At 39.7% G+C, this 17,302-nt stretch overlaps 1 protein-coding gene across 5 annotated transcripts; it reads right to left on the bottom strand.

The window, feature by feature from the left end:
* Nucleotides 1-1,998: 1,998 nt before the first annotated feature.
* Nucleotides 1,999-13,786, bottom strand: sf3b1 (splicing factor 3b, subunit 1). 5 transcript variants are annotated; one of them, XM_053496137.1, is made up of 25 exons: nucleotides 13,626-13,785; nucleotides 12,721-12,893; nucleotides 11,333-11,434; nucleotides 10,871-10,985; nucleotides 8,813-8,892; nucleotides 8,500-8,685; nucleotides 8,114-8,363; nucleotides 7,802-8,014; nucleotides 7,595-7,716; nucleotides 7,299-7,496; nucleotides 7,111-7,212; nucleotides 6,856-7,035; nucleotides 6,678-6,764; nucleotides 6,328-6,598; nucleotides 5,988-6,133; nucleotides 5,727-5,873; nucleotides 5,495-5,620; nucleotides 5,176-5,397; nucleotides 4,873-5,055; nucleotides 4,658-4,769; nucleotides 4,210-4,330; nucleotides 3,353-3,484; nucleotides 2,989-3,261; nucleotides 2,643-2,859; nucleotides 1,999-2,541 (listed from the first exon to the last, which is right to left on the bottom strand). In XM_053496137.1, exons 1-25 carry the CDS (start codon nucleotides 13,651-13,653, stop codon nucleotides 2,383-2,385), a joined length of 3,945 nt encoding a protein of 1,314 aa, XP_053352112.1. In that variant the 5' UTR covers nucleotides 13,654-13,785; the 3' UTR covers nucleotides 1,999-2,382. The 5 variants fall into 5 exon arrangements, 4 of the variants coding, with proteins under 4 accessions (XP_053352112.1, XP_053352113.1, XP_053352114.1 ...); XM_053496138.1 differs by lacking the exons at nucleotides 10,871-10,985; nucleotides 11,333-11,434; nucleotides 12,721-12,893; nucleotides 13,626-13,785 and adding an exon at nucleotides 9,186-10,847; XR_008360475.1 differs by lacking the exons at nucleotides 1,999-2,541; nucleotides 2,643-2,859; nucleotides 2,989-3,261; ... (14 more) ...; nucleotides 7,802-8,014; nucleotides 8,114-8,363 and adding an exon at nucleotides 9,186-9,240 and having other exon boundaries at nucleotides 8,629-8,685; nucleotides 13,626-13,786.
* Nucleotides 13,787-17,302: the final 3,516 nt, after the last annotated feature.

The raw sequence follows: 17,302 nt of genomic DNA, 5'->3' as shown, positions 1-17,302 counted from the left end.
GTGATTGTATAAACCCAAGACTCAAGTGAACTCTTTTTTCAATCCTTTTTCATATCACCTATATTATCTCAATTGAATTGTAAATTTTTAGCACATTCACAAAAGACACATTAATCCAAAGCGACTTTCTATACATTTATTTCCTTCATACTGCTAAGCAGTTGGAGGTGAAGGGCCTTGCCTGGAGTGCCAGCAGTTGAGCAGCTACCATTATCCAATTGTAACCACTTTATCCTGGTCAGGGAGATGACATGCCAAACTCTACAGCAGCACGCTGAGCTTAAGATCTAATCGAAGACCCCAGGAGCTGTTGGTTACCCACTGCACCACAGAGCCACATTTAAAGAGTGAGATTAAACTTAAAGAAAGGTTTATAGTGCCTTGCATACCTGTATATATTCATCACATTTTGTATTTTTTAAACCTGGATGTGAGATTTACTTAATTGGGATTATACAACACAGTATATTATGAAAAGTGCATACATGTTAAAAGTTAGGATTTAATTCAGCAGCATGGTGACTTAGTGAATAGCACTGCCGCCTTGCATCTCCAGGTATGGGTTCAATTCCTGCCTCAGGTCTGTGAACATGAAGTTGGCATGTTTTCCCCATACTTGGTCCAAAAACATGCAGGTTAGGATAACTGGTAGTGTGTGAGTGAGCATGTGACCATGCATGTGTCCTGCAATAGATTGGCACTCTGTCCAGGGTGTATCCCGCCTCATGCCCCAAGCCACCAGGGAGAGACCAACTGCTTAAGAATAACTCAAATTTAAGATCCATAGTTTAAATGGGAGTTGTTGTTCACAGACGTACGTAGTATGAACATTAGACATATATTGTCTTGTCTGATGATACCAAAATGAACATGTTGGCAAAAAGGTGTACAGTATGTTCAACAGAAACCCTGCACTGTTGATCACTCTGGAAACCGCCTTCTCCATACTAATGGTATGATAATATGGATAGTTAAGGAATTAGGAAGGGACAGGGGAGCATGTATTTTATATTACACAACTATTTTTTAAAAATTACAAATTACCTACATGACGAACATTTTTCTACATGCTTGATAGGATGGAGCATTACAGGGTGGAAAAAGATATCAACGGTTATTAAAATTAGTCATTGTGGTAGAATAATGATTGACATTGAACATAATTTTATATAACTATTATGCATATGTAAGCACTGACAATGAATGTCTGATGTAATTTGACAAATCAGGTTGAGATGTTAAAGCTCAATTGGTAAACTGTCATGATAGAACATCAGATAAAAGAAAAAAAAAAAAAAAACTACTTTTCCAAAACACCAACTAAATGTGATCTTAAATGATTAAAGTAACATGAGATTATATATACACCCCCTAATGGGTATATAAACTATTGTTGCAAACGTTTATCGAAACATAGTGAAACTTGCATAAATTGTAAATTTAAAATTATTCTATTAAAGAACGTAATTTAGCACCATATTAGCTCTAGCTAGAAAAAATTAAGTGTTAAAAGCATTAACGCTAGTGGCTTTACTTACCCATGTTGGCAAGCACTAACTAACTTGTGAAACTACAACTGCTTTGTGTACAGAAATGTTTTCCCAGGCAAAGTAAGCCAATATCAAATGTTGAGCTGTTCGCAAGTTTTACAACTTTGCAAACACTAAAGAAAAAAAAAAAAGTGTTGATAATTTCTTAAAGTTAAGTTTAACTATTAATAATACAACACATTTTAGTGCATTTGTTTCACCATGAACCTACAGGTGTCTACTTCTTGGACCTCCAGGGGTCCACAGTTGGTGAAGCGATGGCTTCCGTAACCAGTACGGGAAGCTGCCTTAACCTAGTCGACACAGGAGGTAGAATGCTTCAGTTCCAAACTCAAACCACTGAAAACTATAAAGTAAAACTGGACATTTTCATAGCCAATTCATTATTACATATGTAGACCTACAGTGTGAACCCTTATACAATTACAATGTAAACACAACAAGGGTAGCCTTTTCATACACAAATGTTTATTTAGCCATAACAAGCAATATCCAGTAAGAACAGATGACTGCACAGAAATTATTACACATAAGATGGTTGTCAAGACTTTCCTACTTAGGGCTTAATTTTTCCTGGCAAATCTGCCGCTACATTTCACTGCAATTGGTTATGATTTTAGTTAAAAAAAAAAAAAAAAATCCAAATACGCAGTTTCATTTTACCCTTCTTTTTAAATGGTCTGTACTTTAATTTAAAACGGATTTGCTAACCTCAAGCATGTGGTAGATGAAGCTGCAAACCAACATAACTAAAAGTAAACGGACCACGGACTATAAACCATGTCTGTTAGAATAAAAGGAAAAAAGAAAGAGTGCACAAGTTTAAACATATTCACAGATAGTACTCCAGCTCATAGCGCACGTATGGGTTCTTCTCATCATTGTAGACGAGGGGATAATGTGCAATCAGAGCATCCTGGGAGCCGATGTAGATGGAATTATAAATCTTCCAGTACACGTCACGAACTTTCCGTGCGGGATGGAACAAACCCTGAAAGAAGAAGATAACGAATAAATAAATCCGATGTGACCGACAGACTTGAACCCGATTAAAAGAAATCTTGCAGGTGTTAATCCTTAATGGGCACTTACCTGCAGGCAATATTGTAACATCCGGCATGGTCCGATAGCCACTCTGAGTCCCTCAAGCGCTCCCATTACAGCTTGGATGACGTGCGGCGATGTTTCAAAAACATTAGGCCAAACATAGTTGAGCAAGTGGTTGAGAGAGTCCTCACAACCGAACCCATAAACACCCAGAGACATGTGCTGCACCACAGCACTGGCTGTCTGACGATGCACAAGATCTCTGTAAAAGAAAATATTACCAGAATTAAGAGAGTTATACCAATTATTATTTTTTTAAAATAATAAAAATATTAGTTTTTATACACGCACACTAGTATAAATATAAACGATTCCTAATTTCTGAGCTCACCTGTCCATCAGCGCATCCTCCAATAATGGAGTGACAGCATAAATGTAGTCCTTGCCCATTTCACCGATATATTCGAATAAGAAGGAGAGGGATTTAAGCACACCATTCTGAACATTTAGTTCAGGTACACGATACTCGTTCATCAGTGCTGGGAGAACGGTGAAGGGTGAGCATGTCTCTGCCACGATGGCTATGGCAACTGTTGTACAAACTCTGTTTTGACGCTCCTGCACTTTCAAGTTGTTAAGCAGCGTGGCAAGGACATCATGAGGTCTAGACAAATCAAGAGGAAAATAGTTAATGCTTTTAGTTACATTATCACATGAACTAAAATTAAATTGAAGCAATACAGAACGATCGTTACCCGATTGCCTTAGCAATGTAGCCGAACGTGTTGACTGTGGCTCGCCGGATTGCCTTCTTGTGAGCCTTCAGCAGCTCCAGCAGCTCAAAACAGATTCGCATCCACTCCCTGGCAGACACATACTCTGCACCTCTACAAAGGAATGAAATACACTGAACATCATTCAAGATCACATTGCCAATGCCAAATATATGTTACATTTACCTACCAAGTGCAAGACAAATGCTTCATGCTCTAAACGCACTATTTTATATATATATTTTTTTTCGGGTTTTTTCCAATTTTCTCCCTAATTTAGTCGTGGCCAATTCCTCCCCGTCACTAGGGGGCTCCCACATTAAGGCTACTACTACCATTCAGCCGGGAGGGTGAAGACTATCACGTGTTTCCTCCAAACCGCGTGACGTCAGCCGACCGCATCTTTTCGAACTGCTCGCTCACGCACCGGCGGAGTAACACACTCAGAGGAAAGCGCTAATCGCTCCTTCAGCGTGCGCGAGCTCACAGACGCCCCTGATTGGCTGTAAAGCCATAATTAATGTGGGAGCGCAAGTACCCCTAATCCTGCCCCCCTGAGAGAGCTCGGCCAATCAGCTCTCTCTGGGCCTCCAGCTGTGAGAGGAAAACAGCATCACCCGGGTTTCGAACCAGCGATCTCCAGATGATAGGGCGAGCACTTTACCACTGCGCCACTCGGAGGCACTAAACGCACTATTTTATGTAACTGGCTTTAAAAGCCAGAGTGAAACACTAGATTATACTGTAATCCTGAGACATCTAAAAAGGTAATTGAAAATTATTTTTTAAGGGAAAGACACCCTGTATTATAAGCGCATGGAATAAAACTCAATACTGACCTGTCAGCAATTCTGCCCACGAGATCAATGCAGTTTTCTTGCACCTTTTCATGTCTGTTTTTTAGGATGGGTGTCAAACGAGGAAGCAAATCCTTAATTGGAGGAGTCATCTTGTGCATACCTAAGAGGGAAAGGGTTAAATAAATATAAGAGTATATAACCTGTTCCACAATGCGAATGAGCCCCATACTATAACAGCAACATAGACTGCAAAAGTTGTATATTAGAGAATGAAGCAGTGTTAAAAATTGTTTCTTTTTGCTTTAATATCATAGCGTTGGGATGCCAGCAATCAATTAAAGCAGGAATTATAACGAATATATTTGCAGGTGAAGCAGGATTCATACAATTTACATTTACGTATTTATAATCAGCAAATTGTTGCTAACTTGCACACAGGACAAATGTACATGAATTCAAAACCATAGGACATTAGATAGGAACATACCAATGACGTTAACAATAGCTTTAAGGGCTCCAAGGATGCTTCCAAGCACTTCAGGGTATTCTTCTCCCAGGTACTCGTACAGCACTACACCCAAATGACCCATCAGTTTCTCCTGTTAGGAGCAAAGTATAACAGGTTAAACAAGAGAAAATTCTTTACAGCATCACGACCATGTTCAGGAAATAATGATTTGAGACTAATTATCTCTGCCTCACCTCTTGACAGGTCTTCATAACCACAGCTGTGCGAGAAATGAGGTCAGCAGCCTGCTGACGGACTTTAGCTGACTTATTGTTTAAACGCCACAGGACAGTACCACAGATCTGAGGCAGGTAGGGCTTAACTCGCTTGCCCAGAGCATTCACCACCGTTCCAAAACCGTTTAGCATCACAGAGTCCTAGTAAAATAAATCAATGTCACCAATTCAAAACATAAACCATTTCCAAAAAATAATCATGCAAAAAGAAAGAAAAGAAACAAAAAGAACACTACTAGAGGATTCCTATCTTTAACATACCTCTGTGGTCTGTTCTTGGAAAGCGTACAAGATTCCATCAATAAGCTGCTCCTCTAGTTTGTGGTCAATGTCTGCTGCACCCAGGTTACCCATGATCTTCTCGATTGTCTCCATAACCATCTTTCTGTACTGCTCAGCTTCATCCTTCAAGTCATCCACGATTCTTGAAATGATTTCTGCTGCACCAACTTTGTTGGCTAGCTCTACTGTAGTATCTACTAACTAAGAGAAAGAAAAATAAGTTGTAAATCATAAGAGCCTTGCTGAAAAAGCAAAAAAAAAAAAAGCCATCTATATCAGAAAAATAACTTCAGCATACCTGTCTGTAGTTACGTCTGTCCAAGGCCATACGGTGCTGCCAGAAGTGTTTAAAGAAAGCGGGCAGAATCTCTGTTTTGATGTAGTTGGCCTCCACACCATCTGTCCCACAGCATTGCTTCACTACCTGAAAGAGTGAAAAAACAAAAATGTGTGACTCGGTTCTAAAAGGTTATACAGAGCACCCAACCGGTTAAAAATAGTTATGTTTTCACGTTAAAACTTCAACTAACCTTCAAGACAATCTTCTTCATTTCCTCATCTGGAGATTGGAACTCTCGAATCAGGATAAGCATCACTTCCCTTGTGTAGTAGTTGGCATACTCGGCATCCATAAGAGGAATCAAGTATCCAATGGCTTTTAAGAAAGCAGCCAGACCCTGTGCAAATGCAGATAATGTTTAGTCGTGTTAAATTTTTTAAGTTCACAGGTGCTAAACCAAAGGGCAATTATCACCAGTAATCACTCAAAGATCTGTGGATATCATGCTTACCTTGCCTCTGTGTTGTCTGATACCCTTCCAAAGAGGCTTAAGCACAGAGTCAAAAGACTCGATACCGTAGGGTGTGGCAGCCTCCGCCAGCGCAGCAATAGCCAAAGCACTGATGGTTCGTACCTTCTGCTGCTCATCCACAAGACCTGCAATCATATACAGAGATATTTAATAAACATGAAACACGAAAATACCACTACTGACTGAGAGTGTCTGGAATATTTCTTTTGAATTAAAATTTTAAAGACACTTCCATGTCTGTTACTAAAAATTTCACAAATACATGCAGCAAGCCATGATGCTGCATAGGTTTGCGTTATCAATAATACCACATACTAACCGTGTTCGATAATCTCTACCAAGCTGCGGAGATGAGGGAGGATGGCACAGCCCATGAGGATGGCAATCTGCTGCACAATTTTAATGCCTGTGTGACGAGCCTGCCACGACTTCTTGCTCTTGCACACAGCTTTAAGGAAAGGCAATAGGGAGGGAATCCCCAAAGCAGAAGCCACAACAGCAAAGGCACGAGCTGTTGTGTTTCTCACATACTCGTCCATGTTGTCAATGTCAGGCCTCATTGTGGAAATCATAGTGGCCAGACCAGCAGCCTGCGTTTAAAAATATTGTCAACATCCAAATAAAGCAACTATTTATCAATAGAATATTTATCATCAAACTTCTACCCACCTTTGCCAAGTTGGAGATAATCTCTCTGCCCTCTACTCTGGCATAGTAATCTTCATCAATCAGCAAGGGCTCGATCACCACAAGGATCTGGAATAATAAGATGACCCAGTTTACACAAAGGGCACATTTTCTATGCATATGCATTTTTAAATTTGAACATAAAATACAACATGCTCACCTTGTGGACGTACGGACGAACCAAATCATCCAGTTTGTACAAGATGCGATCAATAACCTTCACCAATAGATGGCGCTCCTGATCTTCAAGCGTAGGAGACATAAGCAGGGGTAGAATCTGATTGAAGAGAGGGCCAGCACCAAATTCTCTGGCCTTGTCTGTGATTTGCCTGAGAGCAGCCTAAAAGTACAGCAGAGACGGTTAGAAAAGTTCCGGGTCAGACGATATAAAATCAACAAACAACAATTTACATACCTTTCTCATGGGAGGGGTGCCATTTTTTATTTTCAGAAGAAGCTTCATGATCTTACGCTCCTTTTGCTCCTCGGGACTCAGAGTGGACTCGTCCACCTCCACCTGAAAGAAACAAATTATCCCTTTATTCCTCGAAATAATCACAGTCAATAAGAAATTGTGGATTATTATTGAGTAAAGACACTTACCAAAAGTTTGTCAAAGTACTGGATGTCGTCTGGTTTTAGGAAGGGCAGGTTGCCAGACGGCTGGTCATTCATCTGTTTGGTGGTTCGGTCTTCAGCCTGCATGTGGAAGCCAGTCATGCCTCCGATTGGCGTTGGAGTTGCAGTCAATTTACGGGCAGGGGTGCGAATAGGCACATAACCTGCTGGCGGGGGCAGCACCTGGTGGTGAACCAAAATAAAAACATGTAAATGATGATGGTTATAATTTTAATGGTGTTTATAACTTCTACCACAAATTGAAAAGATCTACAACATACCTTGTAGCCTTCAGGAAACATGGCATCCAGCTCCTCATCGGTAAGAGGACGATTTCGCTCGTCGATCTCTCTCTCCCAGCGCCATGCCTGAAGTTGCTCAGGAGTCATACTCATCAAATGACCTGGGGGGAAACAAGCCATTATATGCATTATATTCATGCCTCTCTATAGATAATTTACATGCATACTTTTCTGAAGAAGTAATACCTGGAGTGGGTGTGGCCATATTCATAGCTGGTGTTCCAATAGGGGTCTTTCCAGGAGTGAGCAGAGGCGTGGAGGAGCCCATCTGACTGGCAGGGGTCTCATCCCAACGGGACTTCCTTTTGCTTGCACCAGGAGTTGGAGTCTCCCCCACAGATTCATCTCCTCTGTCTGTACGAGGTGTCTCAGCCCAGCCACTGCCATGGCCAGGTGTCTCTATAAACAAAAAGAGGATATGTTTTAAAAAGAAATTAAAACATACAATAATGTATTTGTTTCACTGATCTTCACTTTTAGTTTAGACTAATTTCAAACCTCTTTCTGTCTTTGGCGTCTCGTCCCAGCGGTTTTTACGCACGCTGGACGTGGCACCACCGTGGCCGGGTGTGGCGTGCCCAGGGGTGTCACGGCCTGGTGTTGCAGCACCAGCAGGCGTGTGGCTGGGTGTGGGGTCCCACATGCGTGTACTGGGTGTGGCACCAGGGGTCTCGCTACCCTTGGGACGACCAGGCGTCTCATCCCAGCGACTGTTTGATGGTGTGTGTCCAGGTGTGTGTCCTGGTGTCTGAAGGAGAATTAAATTTTATTTTTTTATTAAGCATTATTAAGCAACACTTACTTTATTTTGTTCACTTAAGAAAGATTGGTTTGGCAAAAGCAATAAAAGTGACAGAACTTCATAAACTTCATGCTGGATATACCTCCGCTGCGCTGTCTGCCTGATCCCAACTGGACACTTTTTTGGGAGTAGAGCTTGGTGTCTGGTCAGCAGTCTGGTCCCATCGACGCTTACGTTTGGGAGCGGCAGCTTGAGACGCAGCAGAACCATTGACTGCTTTCAGGTCCCCTGATTTTGCCTTTTCTGCCATCTGCAGTCTGATTTCTCTCTGTACAAAAAAGAGGGGGGAAAAAGAGCTTTGAAGAGACACTGATAAAAATGATTTAGACATTTGCTTATGAAAGAATGAATAAGAAGAAAAAAAGCAGTTTCAAATTGGTCAAAATGTCTTATACCTCTTCTTTAGAAAGATGCTGCTCCTTCATCACATCCATGTACGACCTGTGAGGCATCTTGGGATCTGGCGTTTTGCCCCCTGCGCAAAAGAGCACCAACAAAATGCAAGACAGTTAGCAAAGCACGTGTTAACACCAGCACTTCCTCACATTGCAAACAGACTACTGACCCTCAATCTACTCCACAGAAATCTTTTTACTTAAAGTCCTCTCACATAAGAGGTTGAATCAGAAAACAGCCTAACATTTAATAAAGACTCCTAACATCATCATCATAGTCTAAAAACAGGCAGGTACATAGTGGTTTATGTTAAGGAGAGGATATAGCCATCAATGTTGCAGGGTCCTGGGCTGTGCTCTCCAGAATACGTACACTTTCAGTGCCAAGGGTCCATCTGCAGTCAGACTTCAACCGGCAGAAAAGAAGCCTAGAAAATTGCTCTTTACCATTAGTAACACTTTGGAAAATGGTTTGAACTCACACACAACAGTATAGCACCTGTGATGCCCTTGTCACTCACTGTACTCAAACCTCATATAAGACTATAACTCTAATTAGAATTACAAAGCAATATTAATGATGTGTAAAGCTAGAATTGCATCATTAAGGGTATGGAAAAAAATTGTGTTAAAGCACCTATAAGCATTTTAAGGAGGTAGATTTGGATATCAGAATCTTGATATTTTTATTGTCGTTGAAAAAAAATTAAAAACAGGATGAATTGGGCGAAATAAATTAGAAATGACAAAATGGGGAGGGATGAGGTTGAGAGGAAGTTCAGAACTTTGGGTACAGAGAGTTGTTAAAACCATGCCCCCCCACAAAATATTCCTAAATCTGATCAACTCTCTTCTCTTTGTTCACCATAACCTACACAGGATGAGGTGCTGCACCCTTAAGAGAGTGCAGACAGGACTGGCATAGCAGTACTGCTGTAGGAGAGAAATTAAGCACAGTTAGTATGGGGCTGTGGAGTGTTTGTACACAGATTCTTTAAGATATATTTCTATTTTAAGGAATAAAATAGAAATATATTTACACAACACTTAAATAGAGGATGATCCTGTTTGAAATTTGCTACATGCATCGTGATTTGTCCAGTGTATAACTGAATCCCTAAGCTGACCGCTTTCCTCGCTACATATACTTTAAGAATTTTTGTCAACTAGTCAAATCAACTAGTGCATACAAGTTTGCTTCATACACACGTTTTGCTCATTTAACCAGCAGTTTATTAGGAACAATTTATTAAATATGCATCCACAATGCTAGCAAGCAACACCACATACTATATAGTCATATGGTGTTACATGCAAAGCAGCTTTCAGAAAAAAAAGCTGTGGCTTTAAAAAAAAAAAAAAAAGAAGAAGAAGGAGAAGAAGAAAAACATAGCATAAACATGCTATGATAGTAAATTGCCACCAGTCTGGGTGTCTGGTTGAAAAGCACTGATTTGTTTACCTCGTAACTAGGTTTAAAAAAAATAATCAACTACACTGGCTTCCTAGATCTTCCATACACCTCTAACTGTTATTTTTACTAAATAAGGTGCTACCTTAACATGTGCAAATAAATTCTGCTTTTCTGATGAGTAATCGCTCACATTTCTAAAGACCTCATGTTTGTGACTGCCTGCCTGCCTGCCTACCTGCTTAGGACACTTCTGTATACATAAGAATCCATTAACCCTTCGAAAAATACACCCACCTACCTGCAACCTGACTGGTTGGGTCTACAGACTTTAAAAAAAATAAATAAATAAAAAACGCCACCACCCAACTAGCAGTTCCCACAGACAGACAGCATAACTAGTACTCTAATCCCGGAGTCAAAGGTGTCCAATTTGTTTCTAAATTTGTGATTTTCAAAACTGGAAAAAGAGTTGTGTAAAATACAGTTTATGAAGTCTGGGAGAGCACAATGTTGGGTAGTGTTCGAAGGGTTAAGCACCAAAATAGCTGATCTGGACCAGCAGTGGTGCACTTGTGGACCAACACTGCACTGATCAGTATATACAAAAATGGGGCTATTAAGTCAAATAATGGTGTCATATTTACCATCTGCAAAAGGGTCATGACGCTCAGGAGAGATGATCATCTTTTGCCTGCGTCTCTTGTACTCATCTTCTCGATCCGAGATCTTCTGCGGTCGGTGATCAGCAAAAGGATCATACTGTAAAAGAAGAGAAAATTATCAGACATTTTTAACATGCTTGAACAGGATGTTACAGTAAAAAAATTAAAAAATGCGTGTTATCCAACCCAGCATCATGACATTTTTATTTGGGGCCCAAAATTGCTGGCAATGGGAATGATTCGCATGCCCTTTTTGATACAAGGGTAATTGAAAAATAAAAGTAAATGATTGAAGTATAATTCACATTTCTATTGAGTCATGTATGATTAGTTTTAGTTTTTTTTGTTAAGGTCCAAAAAGCAGAAAATCACATAACCATATTGCCCATGAAGTGTGGAGTGGACCATTACACTAAAAAGCTGAGTGGAGACCAGGTCATTTACCTGTTCATCTGACTGAGGAATGGAATTGAGGACTGCCACCGGAGCATGATACCCCGGTTTCTTCTGACTAAGCAGAGTTGTTGAAGAGTCTTCCTCATCGTCCTAACAAAGAGGGAAAGAAAGAGAGAGAGAGAGAGAAAGAGAGGCACATTATGTCAGTATTACACTATCCCAAATCAAACATACTCAACACATCCAAGTGAGTGGACAATCTACTGGCTAAACAGTGGGGAATACACTTTCAGCAAGAAAAACACAAACATGAAACAGTAAGTTTACAATAACACTGCTCTGTGCCAGAGGGAGACCCTTCTCTGACATCAATGTAAAGGCTCATATCCTGGTGCACCTTATGTACAGTAACAGTATATTACTTTGCAACATTTTACCCCTTTAAACGTGCAAATTTGAGTTTCCCTGCTGATTGTACAAATATAAATAGTGTATCATCGCCCCCCCCCCCCACCTTTTACCATTGTGATTTTTACATCATCATGTTTTTTTACATTTTAACCTAAATTTTAAGCCTTAATATGCTTCTACTCTGTGCTGCTTGTATGTTATATAACCTGTGAACTGGCTGAGTTTCTGTACTCTCGCTATTTTAATTAACTTTGGGACAAAAAATTTTTTTTAAACCATCTCCCTGCTTTTCAATACAATTGTCCATTTGTCAACAAGCTTTTGCATTCTTTTTGCATTTTTCTAAACAAAAAAACAAATATTTAGTCGAGCTGCAAAACGTGAATGCACAGCTTCTTCACCAAAAGTAAATCTTCTCTTGCTTTCAGGGGACCAAACCTGTGAAAGCTAGACGGAGAAAGATCAGGAATTTAGAGAAAACACTTCAAAAAGTTTTTGCAGAGTGCCGAAGTGTGCAAATGTGCATTGTCATGCAAGCTCACAAACCTCTTGGATAGCAGTCCTCTGCATTTAATCCAAAGTTTGGGCTTTAGCTCTTCGATAAGCATCTAACTGTATAATGAGCACTTAATTGTTAAACCTTTCTCCTGATAATGTTCTTGAGAATCCCAGAAAACGGTAAGGGTCGACTTTCCAGCTGGTGAACTTTTTCTTGGTTGACAATTGAGGATGTTTCCATTTCATTCTCAGCTCTCTAACTCCTAGTGCTAAGTCCATGTCTCTGCATTAGTAATGATTCTCTTCAAAAAACATTCACCTTTCTTAAGAGCATTGGTGCATTTGTTAACAGATATCCACACTGCGTACAGTTTGGACCAAACTGATCTACCAGTTGATTGGGAAAATTTCTGTCAACTCAAACTAGTTTGGACCATTCGAATACAGACTCTGACTCAGTCATCACTTGAGAAAAATAAACAAATAAATCACAACATGCCGGTGGAAGACATAACTGCACCACTTACTTCCTCCTGCTCATTGGCAGCAATAGATGTGACATATCCAGCAAAACGACTGTCGCTTCCTCCGTAGATCTCCTGGTCGTAGTAGCCGGTGGAATCGAGACCGACACCCTGGTCTCCTTCCTCCTGTAGCGCCGCCTTCATGCCCTGGATCTCCAGGATCTGCGCCTCGATATCTGAACAACACAAACATGCTATAAATATACACAATACACAGGGATACGGGAAGCCGAATAAATAAATAAACTGATTGTAAACACAGAAGCTGCGAGACGCACGAGTGCTACATGATATTTCTACACAGAGAAAGTGATAACAATGAGGCACACCGTGCTTGTGGCGTTAGCATGTTAGCCGTTTGTGGCGATGTGATTTGACAGTAAAATGAATTTAATTTCCATGGGTAGGACACCAAAGGAAATTCTTTTTCTTTCACCAACACGCATGTTGACAGACTAAAGCATGCGTTTTTGCGTAAATTAGTGTTAAATCTTATTTCTCATGTCTATGTTTAGTGTGCTAGCGCCATTTTGAGAAACGGTCACAGTTAGCAACACGCTAGCTACAGTCGCTAAATGAGCAGCAAACATTTACTCGCGCTGCTCTTTCTGTTGTGCCTTACAGCAAAAAGCTCAGGCTAAAATAATAATTTTAAGACAAGAGTCGTACTTTATACACATGACGCGTGACAATTCTGAGGTTGTTTCTGAAGTGCGCCATCCTCGCCAGGCCAAAGCTTTATAAAAGCGCACCGGCGCCATCTTGTTTTCAGCGCCGTGTTCATGCTGCACTTAGCCACAACATTCCACACGCTATACACTTATTAAGCAAAACCAATAGTCTAATAAGCCGAAGAAAATGCACAAACACGCGTTTATCTCACGTTATTCATTTAAATATACACTCACCTTCGTGTGTTTTGGCGATCTTCGCCATGTTTCTCTGTATGTGTGTACACGATCAGTCGCGGAAGGCCTTACGTTTCTCCTACGTTGTAGAATCACGCATGCGCAAAACAAACATAAGGCGGTCAACTAGAGCTACGTCACAACTCACGTATTATAGTTAACGTCATAAATCCGTCGTTAAGAATGACAAGGAAGAAAGTCTTCAATGGGTTTCTTAAGACTGACGGGTACTGCATGCCATTTTATCATTAAAAGGAAAGTCTGCATATGTATTACAGATATCCGCATTTCAGTTTTTCCTAGTCAAAATGAAATTTCAGCTATGCACAATGGCATTCCTCCTACCCACAACGTCATTCTTCCTAAGACGAATGACGTCATTTCCCCCTTTTATGTGTATGGTATGGAGATTCTCCTTGGAGATATCATTAATTCAGTTGTTGATATCCAGAATGTAAAATGTGGATATCTTCAATTAAATTATGGCTATCCATAATTCCTATTTGGTCTAGAAAAGAAGATTTAAACTGAAAGGTAGATGAGGGAGATGAAGGCCAGTAGGTGGCGGTATAAATTCATCGTTAAGGTTTTCACCCGTCACACTCTTCTAACCATGGTTAACTTGAATGATGCACAATTCATTATGTTTGGCTTGAGCGTCCATGCGACATATGGGTTCATGTTTAGTAATAAAGGGTGTTTTAAATTCGTTTTTGTGTTTTATTGCACAGTAGAGGTTTACTGCATTGGCATACATCTGTGACAGAACATGTGCACACTGGCCACAGGCTAAACAACAAACTAAATTTCTGTATAACTAATACAGAATTATTATTAATTAATTTTTGTGCATGGTATTGTGCATGGTATGTGTATTATTATTATTTTTGCCTGGTATATCGAACAGGTATATCTAACAGTCATCTAGTGGCTTGACGGATGACATAAAATCAGCTCATCAAATATTGCTACCAGTGATAAAGCAATAGGGATTATATTCTGATACCGTTAAAAACGTGTCACAAAGTTCAATTCAGGTCAGGTTTTTTATTTATAACGCTTTTAAAAATTATCATTGTCGCAAAGCAGCTTTACAGAGTTAAAAGAAGATGGAAATGTGTTTGAGAAATTATAACTATATGATTGTCTACCAATATGTCAGGAGAGATTACCTCTGATAAAACTGTACTATATTTTTTTCAGTGCTACAATCATTAAAAATTATAGGTATGATATATTGAGAAAGTAGCCCAGATTGATGTAACTAAAAATTTCTGCTACGGGTAGGAATTTCTGGCAGGGTGGGAAAATGATAAAACAAGTGTTAACACCAACAAGACAAGATCTAAATTTGCTGTGGCCCTGAGAAAACACTATTATGTTATACAATCACCAAGGACTGTGAACATATATACCTTTGTGCACGCATACATCTTGAACAAAGTCACAAGGACCATATGGCATAGCAATTAATATAAACATTACTGTAATGAATTCACATTTACTTTTTCTCCTTCTTGACTCATTTCCATGTACTGTAGGAATTTATGTAATACTTCATAACTGTGTTCATAACAGGTTGTAACATGTGTTGGAACTACTGGAAACTTGCCCTCTAATTATAAGATTCAGTTATTTATCACATGTACCTTACAGTGGGATGATTTTTTTTTTTTTTGTTTTGCTCACATATCCCAGTTAGGAAGCTGGAGTCAGAGCACAGGATTAGCAGGATACAGAGCCCCACAACATGGTAGGGTTAAAGGCCTTGCTTAAGGGCTCCATAATGGCAGCTGGCAGTGCTGGGGCTTGAACTCCAACCTTCTGATCAGTAACCCATAACCTTAACCATTTAAGCAACCAGTGCCTCTAAAGCTGGTCATAGACTCCTGTGACCTCGAAACATTCTCTTTAATTACTGCATGGCTTTAAGGGGTGAACCTCATGTCTGAGGGGTGAACCTCATGTCATCATGTGGCGTCTGGGCAAAATCTGCTGCTCATTTTTATTAACGTAACAAAACAGAATTGTATTCAGTTATCGTTGCTAACCTTTCAAACCTCACCCTAACTTCCAAATAGGCCAGGACAGTCACCCTTTAAATGGTGTAAGCCAAGGTTAGCAAAATGAGCTGCTCATTTGACCTGAGTAAAAAAAAGCTGTAAAGGAAAAAAGCTGTGAAGGAAAGGGCATCAGGATCTATATTCATGTATGTATGTTACATATAAAAAATTCTTCCAAATTTTATTTTTTTTAAATAATTGCTTGCGATGTGCCAAGTTGCAGCATTCTGATGGCCCGTCCCTCTGCAAGCATTATCTAAAAGGGGCATGCTAGTGTGAGGTGAAAATGCACAGTCAGATTTTTTTTTCTACTTTTAATACCAAGACATGTCAGCTGGACATAATCACATGGAAAATTTTATGCACTGTGTCCCTTAAGTCAAGTAGTCAAGTCAAGTCAAGTAAGCTTTTATTGCCATTTCCACCATATACAATGAATTGAAACAACGTTCCTCCAGGGCCAAGGTACATGCAACAACATAAATTAACAATACAACATAAATTAACAACATACTTTACTGAAACCAGCTAGCTAACTAAGAGATCTAAATACCTGACTAGCTCAGATATGACAGATTTACATTTTTAAGTTAACTTAAAACTATCTATTTCTATACAAAAAAGAGACAACAATAGAAAACAGACAACAAAGTGCACGTGCAAATGTGCAAACAAAGAGCTACAAAGTGGAACACAACATAAGAATAAGGGAAATAGGTTATCTGTTATAAAGTAACGCTCTACTATGCATGACAGCAATTTTACCTTATCTATGTTCTTGAATGTAAGATTTTGTAATATGACAGGAACTTTCCCATGCCTCTACTGTATGCCCATAAAACAACTCTCTTATTTTGCCTTCTGACTCCTTATGTGGAAACACTTTCTATAGGCAATGTTCAGATGACTATACATGCAAACAACTTGTGTCTGCTGGAATTCTTTGTTTAAATAATGGAAAGTTCGGTAAATGCTAAAGTGTTTTCTTTCATCTGTCTGTCTCCAGGTCTTTCTGTGACTTATATGTTAAAGACTGGTTCTCTTGATGTACATGACATAGGGCACCTGGCCAAAAGCTTACAGTACATATGCCCTCTTTGCTGATACTAAACATTGATCTTTAAACACATCATGTGTGCATGTTTCTCCCTCTCAAGCATACTGAGGTGACAGGCAACCTGAAACCAACAAATCACTAAAATATGAAATTAGAAAATACAGTAGAGAAAAAGGTGATTTTAATTAGATTTCAGAATTAGGAAGGCTGGCCAGGTTCCAAAATGCCACATGGCCACATGTTGTAGAGCAGAAGACTGGTTAATTTCAGTGGATCTGCATAATGCATTTTTTCATATCGTTTCACCTGAGAACATATTTTTAGGTTTGCCTTTAAAAGCTAGTAATACAGTCAGGTTATAGCACTTTGACTTACAGTCACTGGCTTTTCTTTTACCACCATGGGTCTTCTCAAGCTGAATCAGTCACCTATAATGGCCAGAGGCCTTGGACTGCCATTGTATACAGGAGGCAGACTCATGCATGCCAACACCAAGGAGCGGGGTATCCAGGCTGGATTCACCCTTTCTCACACACAACATAATAATGAAGCTTGGT

This window comes from Clarias gariepinus, chromosome 5 (assembly GCF_024256425.1).
Source record: "Clarias gariepinus isolate MV-2021 ecotype Netherlands chromosome 5, CGAR_prim_01v2, whole genome shotgun sequence".
Taxonomy (NCBI): domain Eukaryota; kingdom Metazoa; phylum Chordata; class Actinopteri; order Siluriformes; family Clariidae; genus Clarias; species Clarias gariepinus.
This window is presented reverse-complemented; position numbering and strand designations above follow the sequence as displayed.

Coding starts and splice junctions, on each gene's coding strand:
- sf3b1 (XM_053496137.1), bottom strand. CDS start 13,653: ATGGCGAAGATCGCCAAAACACACGAAG. Junction 7,213..7,298: donor AGTACTTTGACAAACTTTTG/GTAAGTGTCTTT, acceptor TGTTTCTTTCAG/GTGGAGGTGGACGAGTCCAC. Junction 6,765..6,855: donor TTCGTCCGTACGTCCACAAG/GTGAGCATGTTG, acceptor TTATTATTCCAG/ATCCTTGTGGTGATCGAGCC.